This window comes from Haliotis rufescens, unplaced genomic scaffold, assembly GCF_023055435.1.
Source record: "Haliotis rufescens isolate VD_foot unplaced genomic scaffold, xgHalRufe1.0.p SCAF_6, whole genome shotgun sequence".
Classification (NCBI taxonomy): domain Eukaryota; kingdom Metazoa; phylum Mollusca; class Gastropoda; order Lepetellida; family Haliotidae; genus Haliotis; species Haliotis rufescens.
The window spans coordinates 22,819,431-22,833,942 of NW_025964334.1; the positions used below are offsets into that span (position 1 = coordinate 22,819,431).

The window sequence follows — 14,512 nt, forward strand, 5'->3', positions numbered from 1 at the left end:
TCAAGTAATATGATATCAATTACTATGCTTTCCAGGGGGTCTGGTATCACGTGCATGTAAAAGGTAGCCAACAACATGATGACACCTGAACTGTTATGTTCATGCTGTTCTCTTTGAACAAATATTGAGGGATCTGGGCAATAACGTCATAGAATTTAAATAAGTAAGATTCTAATACATGTGTTGTCATTCGTTGAATTTAGGTGTTTTGTCGCTTTTAGTTAAGAGAGTTATCACCGAAGTTTAACAAGATCGAGTGTTTGTCTGAGCATCGGCGAAGATCAGTGAGCCCCTCTTTATGTAAATTCAAAATGTCAACGCCAGCGAATAATCAGTCTCGATTATCTACCGATTCAGATTCCATTGGGCGTAAATACCAAAATAGTGATGAAAATTATATGAATGAATCACTGATGGCACCAGGTGATCGCGAACTTCTTAAGAAAGAAGTGCATTACGTGTGGCGCCCGCCACTCTCTTTTATCAAAATCGTAAGTGTTCATTTGTTGCCTATACTCCTGCCATACGACGGCGACCTGTAAACAATCGAATCTGGATCAGACAACTTGGTGATTAGGATACGAGGCAATGATCCACCTCATCGTTGTACGAAGCCATGCTGTCAACCAAACCATCAAACATGACCACCCAATCCATTTAAATGCCCGTGAGTGAGGAGGTGTAATACCGGCCTGAAGAGGTCATAATATGTCACAGCATTGCGCATCATGTTGACAAGCAAGTGCCATATTTAGTAAAGTCCCCTGAATGTCGGAAGCTTGGTGGTGAAACCTTCATTGTAAATCTTAGTACATGTGCAGATGTGTGTCTCTCCGATAAGTGAAATTGGTACCTAAGTAGATGATCTGTAAGCTGCAATTGATCGCATATTGTGAGACACTAATATAAGCGAACAGTGACGAGTGGAAAATCTAAATCACCTCTCTTATCATACAGCATGCAGCAGAGATGCCATGCACAGATCCAGCTGAGAAACGAGATATGCTTTCACAGTTGTTTCTTTGTTTTCGAATCCCTGTGGACAGATATTCACCATTGTTACCACTTTGCAAACTGTCCCTAATGACTCGATTGATGTTTTCTCCGTTAGTACGCGTATTGATTGTTTAGCATTGTATTTAAAGACATTTTTGTCTATTATTGAGTGATATATGGAATATTTATATATTTCTACACTGTCAATTATTGTGATGAATTGTATAGATCTTGTTCATAGTGTCTGTGTTCATAGAAACATCTTTAGCAATGTATGGAACTCGTCTGTCATGTACTGTAATCATGGAATATCTATATGTTAGTGTTAAGAAATGGTTTTCAGGTCTGACTGCTCTTTAATTCTATGATGATGTACACATAATATTTTGTTGCAATTTTTACTCATTGAAAGTTTAATTTTACTCATTATACCAAATATACCTTATTTAATGTGCCAAATTATTTTGGTATATATTTATTGCATTGAACTGCGAAAAAGGAAGCAGTCATCATACATACCTTCCAAAAAATATCGATGACACACGACCGCGAATGTAATTAGTGAAAAATAAATTTTGGTCAGGGCAGTTTTCAATACATGTGCATATTTGCTTGATCAAAGCACCTGCCACAAACCACTTACGACTTGCTAGAACTCGGTTAACGCTAAATTCAAGCTCCATTTGCAATAATGTTTAACTGAAAAGTTTTAATTTAATTCTTGTCCAACATGGCTCTGGGCGAAAGGTGTCACAAAAATAGACAAGACTGCCCTACAAAGTTGTTGTAGTTACCGAAATTCCGATATAAGCTGCGAAAATCGTGATCTACTCTGCTTTGTCAGGTGACAACCCTGTGACACCAGCACCTTTCGGTAGAACTGGATGGCCCACTGGCAATTGTGATCACAGATCTTAACCCGCTGGATCACGACTGGGTCATCCTTGACAACACGATACGGAAGTGGGGCACATACAGGAGTTGCACCGACCATGCAACAACAATTTAATAAACGTGCCTTACGCCGCACTTACAAACAATCAAGTCTGGACCAAACAAACTAGTGATTGATACCATACACAATGATCCAAGTTGTCGGGATATAACGCCACTTAATCAACCAAAGTCACCGATATTGACCACATGGTTCTTTAAAGTAACTGCCAGTGTGTAAGGTGTGAAAACGCGATGTAAGCTCATAGTACAGAATAGCTTCGCGTGACAAGTGACGTGCTATATTTTGTAAATTGTTGCCTCTGAATGTCTGCCCTTAATTATCTGGAAAGACTTAACCAGTCCTTTGATGGTGATCTTGAAAAGCTTGGTTGTGCGCAAACTATCTTCCCATGAAATTTGAATGCAATTTGCATGCTCTAAAGAATCTAGTAAGGAACTAGTAGATTGCTCGACACGAAGGGGGAACTTCACGATTGTAAAATCGAAATCATCCTTCTTGACATGAAGCTTGGCGCATGGGTTCGAATCTCGAATTCGCCCCGGTGGCCCAGTCGTCTAAGACGCCGCAATTCGCTATGCAGAGTTGCGTCCCTTGGACACGCCAGAAACCTATGATTGTGGGTTCGAATCCTGGTTCACCCCGATTATGTTTCTAGGTTTGCTAGCACCATACCCGTGCGTGTGGGTTTCACCGAAGTGGTAAACGTCTAAGACCTGCATCACTTCGGGCTTTCCTCCCACATTAAGCTGACACGCCGTGATATAACTGGAATAGTGTTAAAAGCGGCGTAATACCCAACTCACTCACTCACTAACAAATATGGCAAACGTCTGGGTCCTGCATTCGGGTTTCCGCTCATGTCAAACTGACACGGCATCTAGTAACTGAAAAACTGAGTGAAACCCAAGAGTTTACGCGAGCCTACACGTCGAATGTTGGCGTCTCGGAGACCATTAAGGCAATATTCAACTAAGCAAAACGTGTATACTTTGTACTTCTACCGGAATGCTGATTACAACTATCTATTCTTTCAGAACCACATAAGACCCGTGAAGATCCGAGGTAGAATAGGTCTTCAGTAACCCAGGCTTGCCATAGGAGGCGACTATGCTTGTCGTAAGAGGCGACTAAAGGGATCGGGTGGTCAGGCTCGCTGACTTGGTTTGAAATGAGATCTCAATTGCGTGGATCGATGCTCATGATATCAATCACTGGACCATATAGGTGGAATATGGCTGAGTGTGGTGTTAAACAACAAACGAACCAACCAACCAAAACCATATAAAATGGTATCACTTTGAATTCTTGAATAAGGAAATGTGACTTCAATGACAAGAAACGGGAATATTGTAAGTAGACATTATTTCTAAGGATGTTTACACTGCAAGATCAGCAGGACTTAGGACACAAAATAACAGTATTACCCCTCTGAATAGGTTCACTTTATGAATATATGCTTTTGTAAACCTAATATGAACACTCTTTGAAGAATTGTCCGAAGAGGAAATATATAAGAGATATTAGCATGTTCTCATATACCTACAGTACCGTTACATGATAATATATTTAACCTTTTAAACCTTACACTGGCTGATCACATGATCATATTTCGCTTCAACTCATCATACTTCGTTCCCAATCATAATCGATGTGAAGTTTTGTCATTTGAAGAATCCTCACAATAGTTCATTACTTACAGAAAAAGCGACGAAGGTTACGGAATAAGTGTGGCGTAAATAGAGGTTATCACGCGAGTGTGTTTGGGGATGGTACATATCCTGCATTAGGAATAAACATTGTATTTAGCGAGCCTTGGCGAGCTAAATACATAGTGTTTATTCCTAATACAGGATATTTACCATCCCCCAAACACACAAGCGTGATAACCTCTTTATCATATAATGTCATTCTTTAATTCTGTGCTTTAAAATCGATTTCCCTCTCTCACAAACATTACCGAAACATTGCGAGTTTTCCTGGAATGCGCGCATTAATATTTATTACGTTACAGGGTAAGTGATGTGTCAGTAGGACTGTGACAGTAGCCAATATAGTTCCAACTGAAATATGTTTCATATACAGTGGCGAAGCAACTTATACGCAAAACAACAGTTGTTTTTAGTTGCCTTTCGTGGCAATCCATCGGGCTGTCCGCTAGAGTAACTGCCCTTTGTCAAAGGGAAGCTACTCTAACCCTAGTCTATGAGACGTCACGGCCAAGGTCAGACGTTGTTGACAGTCGGTCTGTCCTTTTATAACATTAAGAAGTGTAGTCAGATGTACACACAGCGACAAATCGAAACAAGGTAACAGATAAAACATATTTCGGCCGAATTCAACCATTTTGATTTGTGGAGAAGGTTTCAAGCCACAGAGGTCTACAAGCACAGATATGGCTACTGATCCCGCTTGGCTAGGTCTCGTGCCCTCGCAAAATTGTTTCGAAATTTATATCTCGAAAGTTGCCAAAACTTATAAAATGCCTTAGCTACGTCACGGTTAGACACTGATTTTCAGTATATTAGACTGTTCGTTTGATAATGATAGCAATTATCCCTGTAGTTTATCCAGATTCACGATGGTTAATTCTGACTCGATCGCCGAATGACGAGGGCGATGCCATGTTTGTTTATAAACAGTGAAAGTAGTCCTACTTGACCGTTGATATTTGCATCTCTATCCGCATATTACCCCAACGGATATCGTTTTTATCCGTTGGCTTTATCCTGCCGAGAAACCTACCCATTATATGATAAAGGAGAGTATGGCATTGTGATAACAATTGTAGGTCTTGAAAAACAAACATACAAGTAGATTTCGTGAACAGTACCGTTTATTTCAGCGGAACAATCAACAAGGATTAACTCAACACGTCATTAGGGTACGGAACACGTGGGTTAAGTCATGTGAGTATCCCACATATTTTTACGTTCGGAACAACAGCATATAAGCCGTAGAGTTATCAAAACCGGAACCAAAGATGCCCTTTCGGACATATCAGAGGATTCGTATGACCACATAGTGTTCGTCAGCGGTTACATGAATTATGTATGGCCCACGTCATACATTGCGGTCATACAAGCATTTCGTATTTTTTCGGAAAGCCTCATTGAAAATAGCTTCATGTCGATAATCAAATAAGTCAACCCGTTTTCATTGACAATTTCACCCGAATATAGGAAAACTAATGTTGGTAATAAAAATCAAAAGTTGGTGACGACAAATAGAAAATTCTAATAAGACACACATTGCCGTCATTCCACAATGTCACATCTATATACAGAAAAGCTCAGAACAAACAGGAGTTTCAAAGTGCCAGCATTGCGGGAGGTTACAGGAACATGTTTACAAGAACTGAAACGATCAGTGACGTCGTCGCAAAGGTCACATGATCCGCAGCACTCCCACCTGTAACGAAAAAACAATAGGACATTTATATAATGTGCATTTTTAGTGTAATATGTGTTATATGGAAGTGTAATGAATTGTTAAATGATGATTGTAATTGTATATTATCGTGTATGTTGATATTCAGTTAAAGTTTATTTGCCTTGTAGTTTGATAATAATTAGTTCTCAGGAATGTAGTATTATTAAACGTAAGTAGTGATTAGGAGGTTATTATATTTAGATGCTGATAAGATCAGATGCTATTTAGATGCTAGTGAGATGTCTAAACTTTATAAGTGGAGCGGGCGCGTCCCTCTCATTTCTCACATTATCATCTTACATTTCATCTGACATTACATCAAGACCAACTTTCGTTTGAAGACAACCTTTCACCCTGATGCTGAGTGCCATTAATGAAGTATGTAACGAGTACTGTGTACGTTATGTGCTCATTAACTAACTCCAAGGACATAATCTTAATTAGTTTCATAATAATACAAAAGTGATACTTGTGATTTTGGTATGTATCACACGAAATATCCCACGAGCAAGATGGCTGAACCGGACATAATTCGGATCTAGTGTAGGGTTACAGAAGTGTTGTACACACTCCTAGAAATGCATGGTTTTAGGAACAACACTTACACGTGGCTGCGGTTATCTTGGTGTTGGTGTCAGTCAGAAGAGCTGCCTGGGTTGTGGAAGTACACCCTGCCTCGGTAGTGATGGTGATAGCAGAGAGGCAGGTTTTCAGTGTAGTCAGGACACTTTAAGACATAAGTGTTGGAAACTATCATATTTCCCTCAATCACAATAATAATCACTTCAATCTTTCAGGAATGGAAATGTAAGACTGAACGAGAAAAACTGAAACGTCGACAGAGTCGTATGGCGGCGGACAGCACGTTCAGCAAAGCAGTAAGATGACAATCCTGTGCAAGTTAACAGGAATAGGTTTATCTTTTCCATATTTAATAAAGAGATCTTTTTGTAAGGTCGCATGGTTACTCCTTGACAACGATAAGGGATAAATCCCAAAATTAATGCAGTTTCACTTGTTTATTGATGTGCCATGAGATAACGTTATGTAATTGATGATAATTCACTCACGTGCAATATGTCGCGCTAGTGGAAGCGTCTCCCTTTGAAGCGTTGACCTCACACTGGCACGTGGAAGTTAGGGCTGAAAATATATCAAGAGTATGTAATGGTTTACTTACTATTCCGGGTTGTTACTTTGGTGAATATAAACAGGGAAACGAGCTATATATAATATGATTTAGACGAAACAGTTACCTTTTTTGCATATAAACAGGGAAACGAGCTATATATAATATGATTTAGACGGAACAGTTATCTTGGTGCATATAAACAGGGAACCGAGTTATATATAATGTGATTTAGGCGGAACAGTTACCTTGGTGGATACAAACAGGGAAGCAAGCTATAAATATTGTGATTGTGACTGTCGGAACAGTTCGCGTTGATTAGTTTTGTTCAGAATATTACTCTGGGGTTTTAACCGAAGTGGCCTTTGGTCTGTTTCCTGTCCACTTTAAACTTACACTGCATGAACTAACTGACATAACAGAATCAAACGCACCGTTATCATCCTGCAATTACAACACAGATACATTGATAACACCTGACCATCGGTACCTCTAGATCTCTAACAGTAGAGTCTAACCATCACATTTGTTCTGGTTCGTTACAGTATGACTGTTGCAGTTCTTCTCTCCTCTTTCTTTGAATGACAGGTCCAGTGAACGTGGTTTGATGTTACACTCCGTTGATTGGCTACTGACTTTGTGGGCGTGTCGGTTTGTATGCATAAATGAAACAATCACCTGGCACATGTCACGCTACAGTTTGTATTGCTGCGGCTAGAATGTTTATCACTCTCGTCATTTCTTCCTACATTGATTTATAAAATTGTATTTCATTAAATTATTGTAGATAACAGATGTTTTAGTTGTCGAATTTAATTATTAGGATCGGCTGTGTATTTCTTTCGGTTCCTTGTGGTATTCACACAGTTTGCACATCGGTTTTTTGGGTTCACACCAAGTATAAACCGACAACATCACACAGCCAATCCTTAAATATGACTATCTACAACATGGTTAGAACGAACTCCAAGAGACTATATTCCTCAATATAAAGCGACTACCTGGACAATCGCCGATTGACAGTGCTGCTCTTGCTTCTTCAGAAGCCGTTGCAATGGCGCTCTTGGTCGTAGTGCCGTCACAGCCGGTTGATTGAGCAGTTCTCAGGCAGCTCAACTCAGCTTTATAAGCGCTATAATAAGTATGTAGAAAAGGTCAGTTGAATATCATCCCAGGCCAGTACACAAATATGCATTTAGTTCTAGGATTTTCCGCTAGGTGAAAACGGAATTCTCAGACATCAGTTGATATCCCGAAGACATACCCTGCACCAGTCAACAAGTGAGTAATGTTTTTCATAAATGAAATTCTGCAAAAATATTCTCTTCAATGTAGACATTTTCGTTGTATCGGGATCGTACAATGCAGCAGAGTAGATATTTCTTTTGATTGTAGAAATGTCTCTTTTTTTGGTCCTTCTTTTACATTGTGTGTATTCATCACGTTGTAGCCAAAGTGGGCGTACCAAATTGATATTTCGTCTGAGTGATAATGGTAATCCGTCTAAAAAAGTTTATTTCAGTGCCTGCGGGAATGATGTATCCATTTTAATGTATATTGGTTTAGATGTGCATTTGAAGTTGCGTACGGTCAAAGGGGGACAACTCCTGGTGCATTGCGTGAAAAACGAAAGTGGGAGAAGACTGTTGATGTGTTGCATTGTAAAATTAAAGCTGTGTTCCGCTGCTATAAAATTGGGGACATGCAGGTTAATCCAGGTCTGATGGAATGTTTAACAACCTTTGATTCTCCTTGTCACAGGAAATGTGTACTCTCGTGGGTAATCGTGGCCGGCTAAATTGATTGATGCCATGTAATGTCTTAGAACTCCACGGTGTAATTACTGAATAAATCGAATCTCCTAAATTTTGTCCTTACTTAAAAATCATAAAATAACATCTAAGAAACAATACAGGTATTTAAGGTTGACTGCTGACTTGGAATTCAGAATTATGTGACATGTTAATGTCAAACGTTCCTCTTCTAATAACGTGGTGAACAATTATGGTGAAACACTATACTTGCTGTGCTTTAAATTTGTTTGTGTGTAATAGACGCTGTGGCACCCATGACAGGAATGGGGATTTTAAATCTATTAGCCACGGTTTATCAAGTGTAATTGGTGCAATGTAATCTCCTCTCCTGACTTGTGCTTATTGTGTACAAGGTTCGGCATTGTATCTCGGCCAGAATCTATGTGATTTTCCACGCGTGAAGATCAGGCTTAGAAGTAGACTTCAGCAACCAATACGTTTCATAAGAGGCGATTAACGGGATCTCGTGGTCAGACTCGCTGACTTGGTTGATGCGTGACATCGTATCCCAATTGCGTAGACCGATGTGATCAAACACTCGATTGTTTACAGATTATTTATTTATAGCTGGACTACTGTCTGGTGCGGCGTTAAAAACAAACATACAAACAAAACTGGATCATTCATGTGACAACAAACAAAACATACTGTGTCTGAAATTACACTGATGTACCTCGAAGTACACATTGCTGCAAGAAACGATTGATTTAATAACCTCGTGTTTTGACAATGAAAAGACTTTAGCTTAACTCACGTGCACTTCTTGGTATCATCAGAGATGTCTGCTTTAGCGGCAGTAATTTCACACAGGCAGGCGCTGGTGACAGCTGACAATAGATAACAAGATGATATTGAAACTATTATTGATGAGTAATCATGAAACACTGTTGTGTGATTCTAATGAAGTAACTGTTCGTGGCTTTTACTCTGGTAGGCATTCATATTATGTTCACTTTAATGCCGTTCTATTGGTGTAGTAGGTGATTACATGACTAATGAACCAAACGTGTGGTGAAAGAGTAACATACTACAGGAGCTTCCCAGAGCTGTTATCCTGGTCTCTACGCCAGTAGCCAGAGCTACTACAGTGGTGGAAGCATCACAGGCCAATGCTGTCTTTCCCTTCAAGCACGCGATGTAAGCCGTGGTGGCGCTGTGGATATATCAATGTCAACCTGATAACCACTGAAGTTGGCGGAAAAATGGACGTTACAAAAGACAATTCACTCATTTCTGATACCTTTTTTCCCACATATATCTTATCACGGATGTTTAAGTATATAAAGTGACTTCCAACAAGTATCGCTGTATAAGGAGAATGATCCAACAGCATGTATAAATTACCTGCAAACAGCTGAAGCACCGCCCGTTTCTACGTCGGTCGCCCAGAAGTTTTTCTGACATATGCAGGTAGCAGTGAATGCTGCAACTATAAAACACAAAAGAACACACACTCCTCATAATAATTCATGATCTGGCACTCTCAAGCACTCAATCATCAACCATCTCTTCCCTTCTTCACCTACTCTGATGGTACCATTTGAAACGTGTATATTATATGTCTGAGTGATGTACGCTGTTTTTTACATATATTATTTTGGTATATTTTCACATATATATCAACTTACCCCCACTACAAGATGCTGCGGTATAATCAGCCTCTATCGCATCGGAATCAGCTTTTGGTAGAGGACAACCGTCATCATCTTTCCCAGACCCCTCCAGACAGTGCAAATATGTCACTATCGCTCTGTGTAAGACACATAATATTGCACATTCTAGTTATTCCAATGAAACAGTATAAATAGACATGTATTTTTTAATCTAAACATGCAATTGGTGTTTCATTCCTTCATATGTGTCGTCTTCTTATAAATGACTTTTAGTTACACTTCAAATACTTTAAATGTAAATATGAGATATCGGCTATGGTAGTGTCCTTTTTAATAAAAAAAGACAACATATCACATCCTGTTCACAATGTAGTTGACAGTCCGATTCTGAACACCATGGCGACACAAAACCGAACACACGACAATACCTTATTATGACATCACTACATCGCGATGAATCACTTGCGTCACATAATGATGAAAACCAGCGAAGATACGAATAATAATTGCCCGCTAGGGAAATACAGCCACACAATCTACATCCCTTCGACATGTTGATATCATCTCGGCAGTGGAGACTACGATGAAAAGCTATCTCAATAAAATGAACAGTGCCAGCACTACACGACCACATCACAACACTATTTGGACCATACCAATACATCACAACACTATTTGGCCCACACCAATACGTCTTCAGCGACCCATGCTTGACGTAAAAGGCGACTATGCTTGTCATAAGAGGCGACTAACGGGATCGGGTGGTCAGGCTCGCTGACTTGGTTGATGCATGTCATCGTTACCAAATTACGTAAGTCGGTGCTCATGATATCAATCACTGGGTTGTCTGGTCAAAACTCGATTATTTACAGACCGACGTCATATAGCTGGAATATTACTAAGTGCGGCGTTAAACAACAAACAAACATCACAACAATATTTGGACCACATCAATACATCACAACAGTATTCGATCTCTCTCTTATTGTAGTGCCAATGATCAGAGATCGATACTTAGACAAAAACAGATGTCACTAAGAAGTTAATATGCATTTTGTTGAAGGGGCTGCTTTTTCAGTAAATATGATATCTGACATAACTTTGACAGTGACCGTGACAATAGTAAATGAAAACGGAAAATGTATATCGACAGTATATACTATTCTTTATATATGATTTCATTGTACACTGAATTTATTTTTGATCTTATGATGTTGTTTAGCCTTGGATGACTTAACATTGTAACCCTGATCTCCCCCGAAATTAAACCATTGCAAAATATTTTAACATATCGGTTGATGACCTAACTGACGAATACAACTTCTCCTGTACGAAATACGAAATGCCTCCTGAATCGCTAATATGACCCCTGTCCCAACAATAGGCTGCTTCAATACCACGACTCTACCATCACACTTTACGATCCTACATTCTGATGTGTCAACAAGTGGTATCGAAGCTACATCAGACCATGATTACTCCGCCACAGTGATGAAAGCGAACGTACGAGAAACAATCGGCAGTGATCACTGAATTCGACAATCCAACCTCTATTGCAAATACTAGACTCACACGATGCCACATCCCTCATCCCTCATTACTTTCCCTACTACGTTTTTCTCTCACTTTCTCGAGGTAAAATGGAAAGAGATCTACGTTCGAAATCTCACGATTGAAAACGTAGCAGATTCATCGCCAAAATAAACCATACGTGATATATTAACATGCAATTTTTGCAGTGGTCCCAGTTACTTAAAGTACACTTACGCGCATAGAGCTGCATTGTCTGAGGCAGCAGTAGTCTTGGCTGAGCCGTACGCAGCTTTACACGCAGTACATGTTTCCGCCACAGTTTCGGGGAGGCAAACTGAAAACACCAAAAATGTAGTTGAATGCATTTAAGTTATGATAATGTAATGGTGTGTTTGGTGACATCCATACAAATCCCAGAAGGTTTATTGCGTACGAAAAAGTATGCTACCCTTGACATACGTCAATGTATACGAATGCATACACGGTACTAGCGCATACAATGTAATTTCGTCTAATTTGAAAATTCACAGGCGATTTTTATGTCACTTATTTCGGAGAGGATATTTCTCAATGGACACGTTTTCCCGTCCCGTCAATTCAAACAAATTTCATAAACATAGAACGGTTTAGTTTTATGTTGTCTTTCTGCTGAATTATCATTGTTGAAGAATCCATCTCAAAGTTCTGTTTGTAATAATATAACCACTTATGTATAGGTGTATATTGAAGGACATCTTTATGGACAATGATTTTTTACGATGAACATTTGTTAATGATTTTCATGCTATTCAAAAAACAATTCTGAATCGATTTGATTAAAACACATATTTTTCTACGCGATCGCATCTATCTGTTATTCAGCATTTATCTAGCAGAGAACAAAAACCTAGGGGATATACTTTGCAAAGTCATGTAAAAACACTTTAATAACAATGTACTAGATATCTGACTGTAATGTTAAATCGTTGGAATTTATAACGTTGCATTTTGTATGCTTTCAAAACTTATTTCGTTATAATAAATAATAAATGTAAACGTGTAAAATGATGTAAAAGCATGATCAATCACCAGGGAATGTGAATAAAAAACATACTCAGATCTTGACATATCACAATTAAATAGTAAATAGAGACTATTATCCGAGCATGCATCTGTATCGTAAATATCATACATAGGGGGAAAAGAATGGTCCATGCGAGCCTTTTTCTCTTTCCTTTGATAGACTATGTATGTTTCTCCTGTATGAATCCTGATAGAAGTGGGTTGGTCGGAAAAGGGGTACGGTTCGAACACTTACTTTAGGATCAGTATATAATAAATAGCACATTTAACGACGGTTGTCAAATACACTGTTTATCACAGCTCTTGATGCGAGGGTATTTACGTCGCTGATAGATTTGACTGTCTAACTGCCAGTAGTATAATACAATCTGTTCATGTCATAAGAGCTGAAGCAGGCCTTATTATAGGCTTGTCTTTTTCTGATAAGCTACAGGTTTGCATATATTCGTTTAAGGGTGACATTTGCGATACGATTATACATTAGTTATTTAATAGCTTAGTATATGAAATAATCCACCTAGATCAATATTTGCATTACTTTTGTTGAAACTAAATTATAATATATCCATCTCTTCAAATCTGGCAAATACAGCTGGTCATATAATATGGCAATGTGGCAGTGAGGGAGAACGCGTCTCTCTCATCAGAGGCTTATGATATTGTAATTTCAACAGATATTGATGACCAGCTTCAGTGACTACACAGCTAATTGTTTAAAGGAACAATTGGACATGCATCGGTGCCAACGTATCTATTAAAGAAACATTTCTGTTTCTTTTTCTGTAGTTTGTGATATGCAAGAAAGAAATAACGTTTCCCAATATGTATTCATCTGAGTTCCAGTATATATGATGACAACAATATACGTGGAACCGGCGTTTTAGCAGCATACCCGTTCTGTTTAAACCATGTGTCATCGGAATATCTTTACTGCAACATTGGCATCAAATGGTTCTTGAATGATAGCAGTGTCCACCCTTTGATTAATATTTTAATAATAAAATAAATCTGCGGAATGAGTAATAACCATGACTAAAATGGAAGTAATAGTGTATTCTGTTAGAAAATGTGTTTCAAATGTACAAAGATCGTAAATATCCAATTGATATATATACCGTCTGTCGTTGCTCTTTGAACTTGAATCAGTCTGAATATTATTACTTTTATAATTCATAAATCAACACATTAATTTCTAGTCTATTCTAGTCATTCACTGTCTAGCATAATTGTTATTAATTTGAGCGAATAAAGGACCTACCTAGAAGAAGAACTATCACGCCAAATTTAAACATGACTGGTGATGTTTGCCTGAGAACCGTTTCTGCGTCTGGACGGAGATACTCTGCGAATGAGATCAGTGCGTCCCCCTATTTGTAACGCCCGTCTCCATAGCACCGAAATGTTGTGTCACATGGCCTGAACATAACAGTAACATGATCTCGACAATATCAGTATTAAACATGTGGACACGGGATGGAATTTGAGGGAGCTATAACCTTAAAAGATTTTCTGATATCAGTTGAGTGATAGAGTAAACGATTTTGACAATGTGTTAACCTCACAATGAATCGTAAAACCAGATTCAATAACATTAATCATGAAGCAACATATACAATAGTGTTTACGAATCATTATTATGAAGAAAATGGGTGTTTCCAAAACAAATTGTTTGTGCAGGTCACATGCATACGTCGATCGGATGACGGCATACCAACGTGGAGAACATGCAATACAACCAAGGGCAACAGTGTCAACTACGAGGGAGACAGATCATAGGCAGACATGAGACAAAGACACGCAAGATGTCCACTGATAATAGTACCAGCAATGATTCCCAGCGGATCAATGTCTCCATTAGTCTTTTAAATCATAATACCAAGTCATAGACGAGTGCACATATGTCTGTCACACCCAAAAAAAACCCAGATATGTAACTCGTTGCAGGCAGGACTTGGCATGACGCAACTTGCTGGTACAT

General features: G+C 38.8%; 2 protein-coding genes across 8 annotated transcripts in view; both read right to left on the bottom strand.

Annotated features, from left to right (window-relative positions):
- LOC124126175 overlaps positions 1–14,512 on the bottom strand; it is a 371,963-nt gene that overhangs the window by 200,148 nt on the left and 157,303 nt on the right. The gene's annotated exons all lie outside the window — the stretch shown is intronic.
- Positions 4,770–13,937, bottom strand: LOC124111273. The gene is made up of 10 exons (XM_046470923.2): positions 13,793–13,937; positions 11,707–11,806; positions 9,955–10,076; positions 9,671–9,755; positions 9,355–9,479; positions 9,081–9,153; positions 7,514–7,644; positions 6,454–6,526; positions 5,989–6,110; positions 4,770–5,362 (listed from the first exon to the last, which is right to left on the bottom strand). Exons 1-10 carry the CDS (start codon positions 13,824–13,826, stop codon positions 5,286–5,288), a joined length of 942 nt encoding a protein of 313 aa, XP_046326879.2. The 5' UTR covers positions 13,827–13,937; the 3' UTR covers positions 4,770–5,285.